At 38.1% G+C, this 13,655-nt stretch overlaps 1 protein-coding gene across 1 annotated transcript in view; it reads right to left on the bottom strand.

Annotated features, from left to right (window-relative positions):
- Positions 1–13,655, bottom strand: part of LOC122810586 (tetraspanin-4-like) — a 662,136-nt gene that overhangs the window by 122,836 nt on the left and 525,645 nt on the right. Inside the window, exons 5-6 of the mRNA XM_044082164.1 lie at positions 10,930–11,031; positions 2,562–2,690 (exon numbers count right to left, since the gene is read on the bottom strand). Coding sequence (XP_043938099.1) covers positions 2,562–2,690; positions 10,930–11,031 — 231 coding nt within the window. The remainder of the gene's footprint in view (positions 1–2,561; positions 2,691–10,929; positions 11,032–13,655) is intronic.

Raw genomic sequence — 13,655 nt, forward strand, 5'->3', positions numbered from 1 at the left:
GATAAAAGTAAAGACATTGCACCATACTTGCCTTTTTCAGTGAGGTGTGACATGTAAAACAAAATGTGTAAAATGGAATACAACTTTAATTTGCTAGTGTGGAAATGAATTTCAGTTCAACCAATCATTACTTAAAATGTGTGCACTATTACAGTCTCTGCTGATTCTGTTTAGTTCACATGATTTGTTTGCGCTTTTCCCCGGTTAGGGGTCACCACAGCGGAACTCCGGTCTGCTAATGATTGGTAGTTGATTTTTACATGCCGAGTTACCAGCCCTGACGCACAACCTTCAACGAAGGTACGCCCATTCACACATATCTCCACGCAGAAGATGCTCTAGCTGAGATTCGAACTGGACAGTGTCTTACTGTGAGGCGACAATGCCACCGCAGCACCACCACCGCGGGTTTATGATTTCCCTTAGTTGGACTCTGCCTTACTGAATCTTATGCTTCCACATTGGTGTATAACTGTAGAATCAGGATGAGTATCTAAAATTCAAATGTCACAAGAAATCCTGTTGAGTACTTACATACAGAGAGACTGTGTTTTAAATGAGTTACCAGTTACAGAGGGAAACAGAAAATACTGGAGCTATTGTTTTTGCTACTGAAGCAATTCGGGCAGAGCCAAAATTCTATTGCCTGAAAGGACTCAGAAGTTATGTTCTGGACTGAAAAAAACAGAAACATTAAGGGACATTATCCAGAGAAAAATGTATATTATTTTAAATGTTAAGTTTTTTTTTTTACCATCGTCTGTCATTTTTCATTTCTGAATGTCTATCGAAATCCTTAACTGTTTATATATTCACTTGGAAAAGAAATGCTTTCACTTATTTATTTCAGTTACGTAACTGGTTGAAGTTTGATGGTGCTCCGCTTTCCTTCCACATCCCAAAGACATGTTGTAGGTGGATTGGACACTCTAAATTGGCCCTAGGTGTGAGTGTCTTCTGTGGAAGGTTGGGCGCCGGGCTGGCAACTCAACACTGTAAAACTCCACTGCCAATCATAAGCGGACAGGTGATCTGCTGTGGCGACCCCTAACCGGGAAAAGCCGAAAGAAGAAAAAGAACTGGTTGAAGTTTGATGTACTAAAGTGACTGTATTATTCAACTTTGAATGCTTGTGGTTGATGGTTTATTTATTGGTTAAAGAGTTTATGTACTATACCCATGTACCAAACAATGAGAGATCCGCCTTTGGAATAGTGACTGCTTTGAATTAATTGCTGCCATTTGAGTAGAGACTGTAACTCTTATCTGCGGCCGAATAAAGTGACAGGACTTTGCTATTACCCAAGGGAGCTGTGCACTTTTACATTATACTCTTAAGGCCAACTGCCCTTTGAATGTTACCAGGTACCAGTGGTGGGAGTGAAAACTCTTACTGCAAGTTCTGGATCACATCAAACATGAATGGCAGTGATTATAGACTTAGAACCCATAGCCCCTGTTCATCAGAATTACAACTGATAATGATTCTAAATTTTAGATGTACTACATGTCCCGATTATTTTGGGTCAGGCAGTCCTGGACAATAAAAAATATAGTGGAGAGCATGGGCAGAGTTGGCATGCACACACAGTGTAATGATATGACTTTCAACATTTTGACTGTTTCTGACATACTGATGTTATCTGTGCTCCACAATGGTACTTTAACAGGCTGAGCTATGTGCTGAAATACAGCTATTTTCAGAGAGCTGGTTATAGAAGTTCCATTTGTGGGTGTCTGAAAGCTTCCATTTATGGATGTCTGAATGTGTAGGAAGACAGTTCTGTAGCACCTGAGCATAACATGCTTTTTCTTAGCAGCTGATCAAAGAAGGTACAGTTGATCTAAGGAGATCCCACATAGGTCTTGGAACCAGAAAAAAATAGGGAAAAACACTGCAATGGCCCACTGACAAAAAACACTGGAACACAGAGTTGATGTGGTATCTTTTAATGGATTGGTCTAGTGGGACAAATCTGTTCAAAAAAGTGTAAATCAATCAGTCAGTATAGGTTTTACAATACAACTTCTTGAGCTTTTATTATAATAAAACTCTTTAGCTGGAGTTAACTTATTGAGACTTGGATACCTCTTGAAAGGATCATGTTAGTCTGAAAGCTCAATTAGATATGTTGTAAAACCTATGTTAAGTCAATAAACTATCTCACTTTACTTCTGTGTCCCAGTGTTTTACAGGTCTTCAGGGTAATTCAAGATTTCCTGGGTAGGCAGGAAATTAAAGTAGCAGAACTAAATCTACCCTCTCCCAAAAAAGACTACTTCAGACTTCATTGTAAAAAAATCATACAGTTCAAAAAGTGAATAAATTATACAAATTGTGAGAGCACAGCACAGTTCCTACTAGCTGATGTTTTCTGCTTAAAAATTGTGGCACACTTACTGGGAACAGAGTACTGCCAAACTTGGCTGTGACCTCCAGTGAAGTAACTTGTTAAAATTAATAGTAGTATATTATACAGATAAATCTAATAAAAACAAGAGGTTGGAAAAATTTGGGAATCATACACCATACTATGAAAGAGTGCTCATGTGTTACTTACATTTCCCCACCACATGCTCTCTGTCTGCTGACACTCCTTGCTTAGCTCCAGACAACAGGAAGATGGCACCTTAGTGCTATTGTAAACCTCGAACCAGTCAGTGAAGTTCAGCACACCACAGCAGCGAAACTGAAAATAAAGTGACATTTAATTTATGCAGTAAAATGACAGTTCAGCATCATATCCCCATATTATCATATGCATATTACTTAGCGTAGATGGTTCACACTTGCTGATGTAAAGCATTTAATAGTTTAGAATATAGCAAACTAATTGCAATCTGTTTTACGATACTTGTTAGCCTGTAGTGCTTTTTTGTCTTCATTGTCACTAAAGAACCCCTTATCCTTTCAATACTGCTGCTTGGTTCACGTACAGTCCCTCTTGATTAACGTACCTTGTACGGCCAAATAAAAATGCACTTCAGCACTGTTATACTAGGGGCACATTAGTAATTCAGGGCTTACAAAACCAGACAACCTGCACTACAACGTTGGGCTATCCCACTCTACCTTTTTTTTTTTTTTTTTCCTACCCACATCTTAACCTTTCAACATTTTGGACAGCATTACTACCCATAATTCCCTGTTAATGAAAGAGGACCCTCATCCACTGCACTGATACAACAATGCAACAAACCAAGACATCTTCCTTTCCTGCACTGAAAGCACTAGCTTAAAGTAGCATTAAAATATTTCTTACCAGAGCTGAGTCATGCTATTACATATCATAATTTTGGGATTTAAGTGGTAAATACCCTCCTAAGCTTGTATACTGAAATCTGAATACTCAGATATATTTCTTTAGATTTCTGTTTATTTTTAAGACCACATTCAAGCACATAATCAAAATCATTTAAGCTACATATATTCTGACTACTTGTCTCAACTGTTAAAGAGACCTGCCACCAGCCCCCAACCACACTATATGCTACCTGGTCTGTTGCTCTAAAGGAGAATAAGATTCTTTATTTTCACACCGGAAGTCTTTACATTTTCCACTAAAATAATAATTACAAAAGGAATTTCATACTGACAATAACCACATAAGTAGTCAATCACAGTTACATAAACTGAGTTGCTCAACATTACATTTTTTACTATTTTTTTGTCTTGATATTTTGTTTCCATCTTGACATCTGTATAGGAGAGTGAAGAAGAAAACAACTTTCACCACGCTGTGCCTATCCTTCCACTAATACACACCTTGATTAGCATAAAAGAGGTGGGTGAGTAATAATTCCATAGAGGGATGATGCTCTCCATATTTTTTTTTGCTCTTTTTGCCTCCCACTGTTTGTTGATCTTCAGGCCCCACCCACCCACTAATTCATTCCCTATCACTAGGGCAGCCGTCAACTAGGAGGGGTGGTTTAAGTCTTTTACTTTTACTACCACTATCCCCACTGAGTTGACTGAGAGCTGAGTAAGGGCATGCAATGGTCTGACAACTATGAATGTGCCCTCACTTCAACAAGAAGCATTCCCTCCAAAGCATGTGTGATGATTTTCACCATGTAAATTACACCAACTCTGTGAGCTCATGTGTGCATGAAACCCTCCTGATGCTTTGGGCCTCTAGGATTGGCAAGTGGGATACCCCTTCACTCCTCCAGTGCTTGTTCTATTACTCAAACCCCGTTTGCCTGGGTCACAGCTGAAGCTTCATCTGTCTGTGCCAGATAGTCACTGGTGGGGAATATGCTCCAAAAAGATACCCATTTTCCATGACCCTTGGGTAAAGACTTGTTGCTCTTCTCCATTCCAGGCCCAGTCTTTGATGCCTGGGATGCTAACTGAACTAGGGACATAGGAAGCCAATGCAGATGCATTTACCATGAGTCAGGGGTCTGTGTCTAGTTTTTTTTTTTTTTTTTTTAAGGGGTCTGGTTCATCTTGTACTAATTTTTAAGTATAACCAGTCCACTAAGTCACCTTGCAAACAATGTAAAATTTGAAAAGAAAGACATAGCTTGTTATTAAAACAAGATACATGTAAACCATAAATGCACCTCAGCAGATCAAGCACAACTAAAGAAAAGTGAACATTAACTGCTGTATGGGAACTATGAAATGCTCTTGCAATCCTGTGTGATCATAAATATTTCTTTTTCATGTGTAGACAACTAAGTTTGCACTTCTTGAGGACAGTTTTACAACCATAGTTTTGACTGTTTAAAATATGTGAAAACGAACAGGAGACAACAAAATAATATATTCCAGGTGCTGACAGTCTGGACCTCACAACATCAAACTCTTTTGATTAATCCTAACAATATAAAAAAGTTTGCATTACCTATTTAAATACTCAAAATGTTAACTTTGGCAGCAGGCCTAATTATGTTTCAGTGGTCACAAACTACTGTTTTCTCCACAATAACTATGGGATTGTGTATGATCAGTGAATTGAGTCTTACTGACAAATGTTAGACTTTCTCATATTTTTCACAAAGCACTCCATTTCAAACTATCATTGAAGAAAAACTGAACCTTTACTCTTTTCAACCAGTCCAATAAAAAGAAATACTGATCACTGTTATTTTTATTTGTTATATTTTTAGATTATTGCATAAAAATTCTGTCAATTAATTAAATCATTACACTCTAAATATTTTTCCTCTGTCACACTGAATCTGCAATTTCTTCTGAATTATTAGGTCTCATATTTTGTGCACTATTAAAGGATTTGGTTTACTTCCGTGGTGGTGCAGCGGTAGCGTTGTTGCCTCACAGCAAGAGGTTCTCCCATTCGATTCTCGGCTGGAGTGCGAGGAGTGCCTTCTGTGTGGAGTCTGCATGTCCTCCTCGCGGTTGGGTGGGCATTCGAAAGACATGTGTAAATGGGCATGCCTTCGTTGAAGGTTGAACATCGAGCTGGCACCTCGGCGTTCATGAAAATCTACTGCCAATCATTAGCGGACCGGAGTTCCGCTGTGGTGACCCCTAACCAGGAAAAGCCGAAAGACAACAACATTAAAGGATTTGGTTTGATTCTTCAGTTATATAAGGGCATACCAGGGAATCTCTTCTCTGAACTCCCTACTTCTGCAAGCTCCTCACATCCCCCAGAACTACTCCCATACAGATTATTACCCTTATTTTTTCATATCCTCATCTGGTCTGAAACATGCTTCAAATACTCTAGAATGGAAAAGCAAGCAAACAAACAAACAAATGCATCAGTAAACAAACAAAAACCTAGACAAGGTGAAGGCAGAAAGGGCATAAACTTACTAACAACAGCTAAAGAGCACAAAGCTCACTAAGAGTACCCTTTTTCTTAGCCAAATGCAAAACAATGCTATCTAACAGGGTTAGGGTAAACACGCATTAGTATGGTGGTGAACCCAACCCACCACCCCTGCTCATTCATAGGTTAGTACTAGGCTAACTGCCCTTGTGAGCCATTTTAAGCCTAGCCAATTACTCCATGTGAGAATCAAACCCTGACCCTTGTGTTTGTAAGGTAAACACCTTAACCACTACGCCATCCAAGCCTAAAATGCCTTTTTTTTGTATATTTTCAGTTCATACCCATAGCTCCTTATGGCATCCAGACCTTTTTTGGCTACGTGTTCCTTAACTAAGCAACTTAACAGCGAATAATAGACAGTATTAGAAACTGCAAGGAGCTGTTAACAAAAGGACACTAATATTGTTAATCTGGGATGTACTGCAGTAGAGAAATTAATCATTATTTTTCACGTTTGTGTAAATTTTTTCATAACTGAGAGCCCTTACTGAGGGGTATGGTGTGATATGCCATTGTGGGAGACAGAGAAATTCATTGTCAATGTCCATGTATATCACACTGTACAAACAGATATTGCTAACTGATTGTTAGTGATTATGAAAACAAACAATATTTCCATATGTATGTAATACTTCAAAAAACAAGTGACTTACAAACTGTTGCATGACATCAAGTGAAACTTTAGATGCTGTTGAAGAAAACAGTGATATTTGCATTGTAAGTTGCACATCTTGAGAGATATTCATGGTTATTTGTATGGCTAATTATATAATTAAGCATATGTTTTCATATTTCTGTAAATATCTCAGCACACATGCACTCAGAGGAATTTCTTTTTGACAGGTGAAAGCTTATGTCTGGTTAACAAAACTGTTCTAACAATATATGTCTAGGTTGTGCAGTTTCCAAGATATGAGAATTTGTAAACATTTAGCAAAAAATATAATCTGCGGTTCGTGTGCATTATAATATATCATAGTATTTATGAAAAGATTATGAATGCACTATTATCACTATAAAGAATACTTCTTACTGATAACATTGCTATTTGTGCAATTCTAACAGCTTTTACAGTTCACAAAATATATACATTTGTTTATCTTATGCTTTTTACGTTTATTTTTCAGAAAATGCTCAGGAATGCAAGCTGCGTGTAGACTGCTAGAGGTGTTACATTACACACCACAAAGGTGTTAATGAGTTAGTAGTGTGTGTTAATCATAACCCTGACCCTAACCCCAGTCCTACACCCTATCATTGAAAAACCCTTTCTGTAACAGTACCACAGCTCAGAAAAATTTGATCTGAATGCATTGGTATGTTTTTTTTTCTTTCAAGCATCACCAATGTAAAGTGGTTCCTTTCCAGTCTTTTTTTGTTTCAATGTTTTTGTTTTTTGCATTTCTGAAAAGTAAGCACTGATCATCTGTGTTTTGATGCTTTTGCATTTCTGTTCTTGGTCATAAACCCCACATATATACATTTTATCTCTTTATTCAGTTATTTTATCTCTCTATCCATTTAGCTATCTGGTTATGTGCTAGTAGTTTAGTGAAGTTTAAATAGACCTCTGTTTTATCAATTCACTTTGGTTGACAACGTAGATGGCTGATAGCGGTGCAAGATTGTATAATCCCAGCAATTGGTGAATATGCCTTTTTTTGGGATTGTGCAGTCTTGGAGTTGGAGTATATAATTAGCAGGGGAGTGTTCGGAGCACAGCCCCCCCCCAACCCACCCCACCATAGTGACTGCAGGATAGCCTGCCAAAACCCTGTTGTTAAACATGCAAAGCCTGAAGAATAACCTTGAAGCATAATGGTCTGAAGAAGCAGTGTTTCACTGCGAAAGCGCTCACACACTTTTGTTATTAAAGAAGTTTGGATTTTACAACGCCTACCTGAACTTATTCAAGTTGCTGATTGAGTTGGTTGCTTATATTCTGTACTCCTCCACTTTGTTGGGACATTTTACTTAATTGTGCTCTGGGTTTTTCGTTCACATGGACTGGTGTTTCTCTGGTATATATATATATATATATATATATATATATATATATGAGCCTATAACAGATGTTCGAAGTATCAAAACTTTGAATGCCTGATATACAACTAGAACAGTTTGAATCACAAAGATTTGAAGACACTCTACTTTGAATCATAAAGATTAAATAAAAAATAAATCTCGTCTCCCTGCAAACCCCCCCCCCCACACCTGCTATTTATTTATACCAACTCCAAGATTACATTACAGTGGGGAAAGGGCAACTTCCCCAATCCCCACTGTACTGTGATCTCAAACTGAAAAATAGCTGGTAGGTGCAATCAGTTGATTTTTAATTAGTCTCTCGGGCTTTTTTTCCATTTGGAAAACTGACTTTTCAATGGGTTGTAGGGTATCTATATATAAATTACAGAACCCCTTAGAAAATTTGAAAAAGGAGGGCAGAAAATCTTAGAGATTCCCTGATTTAACTTATCCCATTCATCACATTTTTTGATCACCCCTGCTGCAAATGAATCAAAAAGTGAACCTCTATCCAAAAGAGAAAAAAAGGCCTCACTATTCACACCCTTTTGGGAGGTTCTGAGAATGCAGCCAGGCAAACCTCCTCAAAACAGTACCAGATGCCACAGCCCTGGAAGAAGTATCAACTGAGTAATACACACATTGTAAACAGAGTGAGTGACTAGTGCAATAGAAGAAACTAAAGAATTTACAGCAGATGTTTCCTCACAAGAAGAAACTGCAGACAAGACCTTCCTTCTACTCTTACAATTAGTCAGAATAAACATTAAAATGTGAGCCTGGTCATTCAAAATTTTGAAAATCAAAGTCACAGAAGTATACACTATTTTTTCATGCCTATCAACAATCATACCATCCTTATCAGAAAGAGCAGGATAGGAATTACCTGTTTAGCAGCATTGGGAATAACTAAAGTTACAGCTGCTGGGTCAGGTTTGGGAAGAGTGTATAAGACTTTAACAAGACTGAGGAACTTTGTACATTTTATTTGCCTTTTTAGGGGCAGCAGGCTGGCTATCAGGGAAAATACAGGCAAAGACACACACATGTCCTTCAAAGCTAACAGAACTGGAATAATTGGAGAAGGTTCATGAATTTCTTTCTGTAATGGCTAATAAAATTTTCTGAGAGACTGAGAAACCTCAGTATAACTTCAGTGAGAACACTGGCACATTTTGGAAACAGTTTCAAAAAGAGAGGGACTGCAAAAGGAGAATGAAATGCTAAGTTCTCCTCTGAGCATGAATCAGAAAACTGAGGAGAAAGCTTGTATCTGTCCCTTCATCTTCCTGTCCAGATTCAGAATCTTGAATCTCTTCAGGACATGAGGTATTATTCTTTTTTTTTTTTTTTACCAGACAGTAATAAATAAGAAGGATCAAAGCCTGAATAAAACCCTGAGCCAGAACAAGTAAAATACTCTTATTTAAGGACATTTGAGGAAGAGTAGATACATGTTTAGTTATCTTTTATCATAGTGGCTATAAGAGCTACACCAGAGGGATCTGGGGTGAAGGTTTGCTGGTCTGAGGTACAACTAATGGGTACAGCAGAGTCACCCACCTGCAGCTAAGGAAAATTGCTAGCCTACTGTGGAGGCAAAGACTGTTTGCTTAACTTTTTATTTTTGTGGCTGGAAGAAGGACCAACCTTGGGATTGACTGTTTGTTCAATGGTCAAACTGAAAATGGAGCCTCTTTTCCATGGAAAACAAACAGTAAAAGCCGGTAAAAATTTAGTCTTTAAAAGTCACTTTAAAACACTTCCCAGCTCCCAAAAGTAAAATAAACACAATTTCAAAGACAAAAAGTTTTTAATTTTTTTTTTAATATTTTAAACAACTTTTAAGCTGACAGGAAAAAAAGAGTGCTCTCAATTAAAAGTACAGGTATGCACTGCTTAACATCTGGGACAGGTTTTGTTCCATAGAACGTTAAGTGGCGTGGACATTAAGCGAACACTCTATACTTTGTATTGTGCTCCACTTAACATCCGTCTGCACAATGGCTGATCGCGTTTACATCCATTTAGCACAGTATGGACGTAAATGCTGTTGGACGTTGTGTGGAAGTATGTTTAGTGGTGCACACCTCTACAATACACTCTCATGACAGTGCATTAAAATACAAATTTGTAGCTTTAAAATTACTTTCCTTAAGATGAAAGTATTAATGTTGTGTCTTTCGGCTTATCCCGGTTAGGGGTCGCCTCAGCGGAACTCCGGTCCGCTAATGTTTGGTAGTGAATTTTTACGTGCCGAGTTACCAGCCCTGATGCACAACCTTCAACGAAGGCATGCCCATTCACGCATGCCTCCACACAGAAGATGCTCTAGCTGAGAATCAAACAGGACAACGTCTTGCTGTGAGGCGACAACGCTACCACAGCACCACTACCACGGACAAGATGAAAGTATTAATAATCAACATAAATAACTGAATGGAATTTTTTTCCCCCAAAAAGAAACTTATCTGCCCAGTAAAGGCACAGCACAAGCCTAACGTCAATCCTCAAAAGCCTCAAGAGGAGTGTACTATTCTGTGGCAGTAAAGCTGTAAAGGGCTTGGTGCCCAAGCTTGTCTTTTAGTCATCTCATCTCAATGTGCCTGACAGTTTGGGTGCATGGAAGATGCCCTAAAACTTTGCAAGCTGGTTGGCTGTTATATCCTTGGCAGGATATAACTCATACAGCTAAGGCTACTGCAGCACTGATCAATGTAATGAATATCTAATGAGAACATCTGTGATATGGTATGTGGCTATAGAATTCTCAATACATTTAATGATCTACATGGACTAACATTGCTACATTCTGAACAGAATTAAATATTTAAATTTTTGTGGGGAGGGGGGATGTATTTAACCAAAACACCTATGACTGACTGTTTATTCTGATGTGCTGTTTAATTTGTCAGTACTAGCTTCTACAGAGGAAGAAGACTGATGTAAGCTGGCAGATCCATAGGTGAAAATGTATTGCAATTACCTGTGTCAAACCTCTCTCACAGTTAAATGTAAAGCTGATATAAGTACAACATCAAGTGCAAGTAAACAAAATCAGAAAAAAGAATCATCACATTCTACTTACATCATTCTGTACAATATCCCAAGCGTTGGTTAGGCCCAAGTTATCTGTTGTATTATAAAGCTTTAGTCCTTTCCTCAGATCTTCTTGTGCATACCTGTCAAGCTAGGACAAAAAAATCCTTCATTTTACTATTTCTTTTGTTTAGTTTAAACAATCATGTCAGAGGTGCAACTCATTTTAGCCCACCAAATTAATTCTCTTCGCTTTTCTTTAATATTTGCAGCTTCTACTGCCACACATCAGTTCCTTCTCTGTGGTACCTCCTCTGGAATGCAGTGGAGTTCAAAAACATTCTATAGTATATTTGTCTAATGAAAACAGCAAAACATTTAGATACTGGGTGTCATCCTATTAAACAGAAAGGTTTGCTGTAACCTTGTCTTATAAAAGCTAACTACCAGGGCAACATATACTCATGTTCAGGGTGAAGCATTACTGTACTGTACCATGTGACAGCCTCGATCACGTAAGGTTCTCCAATGGCACTACTAGAAAATGTAGGTATCTATCTTTGGTACATATCTACCTCTGCAGAAGCAGCATCACCTGAAATGCCTTATTTCTCCAATACTCATGTCAGCTGACACAAAACAGACCCATTTCTCTGGCAAACAACATCTAGGGCTCAATCTTGGTTAATTGAGATCATTTCAATGTTACCTATTTTTGTTTACAAATGTGTTTATTTCACTTAATTAACTAGAAAAGCTCACTAAGAACAAAAATCTCTTTTAGGGGCCACCCACGGGCAGACAGAAATTATGTAAGTTATTCAGATATCAACAGTATATAGATGAAAGCTACTGTATGCAACACCACACTACCATTTGTATAGTCTACTGCCTTAAAAGTATTGGGATTCAGGAGTGATAGCCATGCTTTATAAGGCTGTTTCAGACATAATTTACCCAACTGTCCTCCTGGTGAAATACTGTGAAAACTTTTTGTGAAGACAGATACTGGGAGATGAAAGGAGACCTAAAACTAAGTTAAATATCCTCAAAACACAAATGCATCAGAGAATAGAACATTCAGAACCCATAATAGAACATTTCTGGATATGAGCTCTAACCCTCAGTCAACCACTCCCTTGAAGTTATACAAAAGTTGCTGCTAGCTGGGTCAGTCAGTACATAAGGGGTATAGGTCAAAATATGCAACTAGGATATGTTAGAAGATGAGTACAATATTTTTTAGAAATTCATGCTTGGAACATGACTGGAAAAAATGTATGACTAACTCCATGTGTGCCTCAAAAATGTATTGTAAAATAGAGCGTGTGTGTGTGTCAAGTAGTTAATGGCTTGGGTGTATAAGACATGAGAACAATAACCTCATTTGCTAGAATGATCCAGATGATGGGGTTCCTTGACCTAGGCAAGAAACAATCTTTAGGGTACCTGTGGTCACTTGCCTTTATTAATGATCATTAGGGTTACTGAGAGTTTTAGTTAAAAAATTGTTGCTCTTAGAACATGGTAAACTAGTCTATCTTGTAAGATATGGCTAGGCTTACTCTTATCTGTGTCTACAACAAAAAATATAATCAAAATATGAGGAGTAAACAGGTGGAAAAGTTTAGTCATAAACTAGTATTTCCTCAAGTGTGAATCTGCAATGTCAACCTCAAAGGCTCCTTAAAATGAGGTGCATATCTGGCATATCAAAAGGCCTAAATCTACTATGTGACATTAACAAAACCTGCTGGAGAGACAGGTTTATCTCCCAGAAGCTGCCCCATCTCTGGAATAGACTCCCCATACACGTCAAACAAAATACGTCTCTGACCCTCTTCAACTGCAACCTTGATGAGTGGATTGGAAACCACAAATTTGTCCGAGGGGTTTCACCTGTGTCCCTCACTGACAGGGGAGATAGGTGCGGATTGAAGTTTCTTTTTTGGGGATAAACTTTTGGCTAGGCTTATAAAGGTCCCAGGGCCATTATCCTAGTAACCTCCAATGATGTCCAAAGAACCAGTAGGATGCTGCAAGATTACCAATACTGGTCTATTACAAGAGGTGATGCAATGGCTTGTATTTGGAGTTTAATAAGAAGTTGTGTGAAATGCATGACATTGGGTTACTTACAGATGATCTGTTTTAACTATTTGTTTGTTGAAAACCCTAAGCTGCCAATAATGTATGGCATACCGAAGTTGCATAAAAGCATCAGTGACCCCCCAATGAGGCCTATTGTGTCATCAAGGGGGTGGGTCACTGAGCCATTGTCTAAATATCTTGAACAGCAACTACGGATAGTTTTAGACAAAATGCCCACCATACTGAAAGATACAGCTAGCTTTGTGAAACAATTCTATAATTGGTCAACAGGTCAATTCACTTTTTGCCTCCATACCACATGAAGATGGTATAGCTAGCACTAAGATGATGGTATAGCTAGCACTAAGACATTCTTAGAAAGATTTTCTGGGTACAGTATGTAAAAAATTAACATGTTATATGAGATGTTGAGATTAGTATTAACCCATAAAGTCTTTTTATTTGACACAAAGCTATATTACCAACAAAAGGGTGGAGCGATGGGAACGAGTGTAGCTAACACATATGCGAACATAGTCATGTATATATGGGAGGAAAGGTAAGTATTGTCTACATCCAATACGTATAGGGAGCATATTGTGTTCTACAAGCATTTTGTGGACGACCTTTTTTAATATGGGAGGGGAATGTAGAACATTTTCACAGATTTTTGGCATATGCAAA

The sequence above is a fragment of the Protopterus annectens genome, chromosome 9.part0 (assembly GCF_019279795.1).
Source record: "Protopterus annectens isolate FY-2018-M chromosome 9.part0, PAN1.0, whole genome shotgun sequence".
Taxonomy (NCBI): Eukaryota; Metazoa; Chordata; order Ceratodontiformes; family Protopteridae; genus Protopterus; species Protopterus annectens.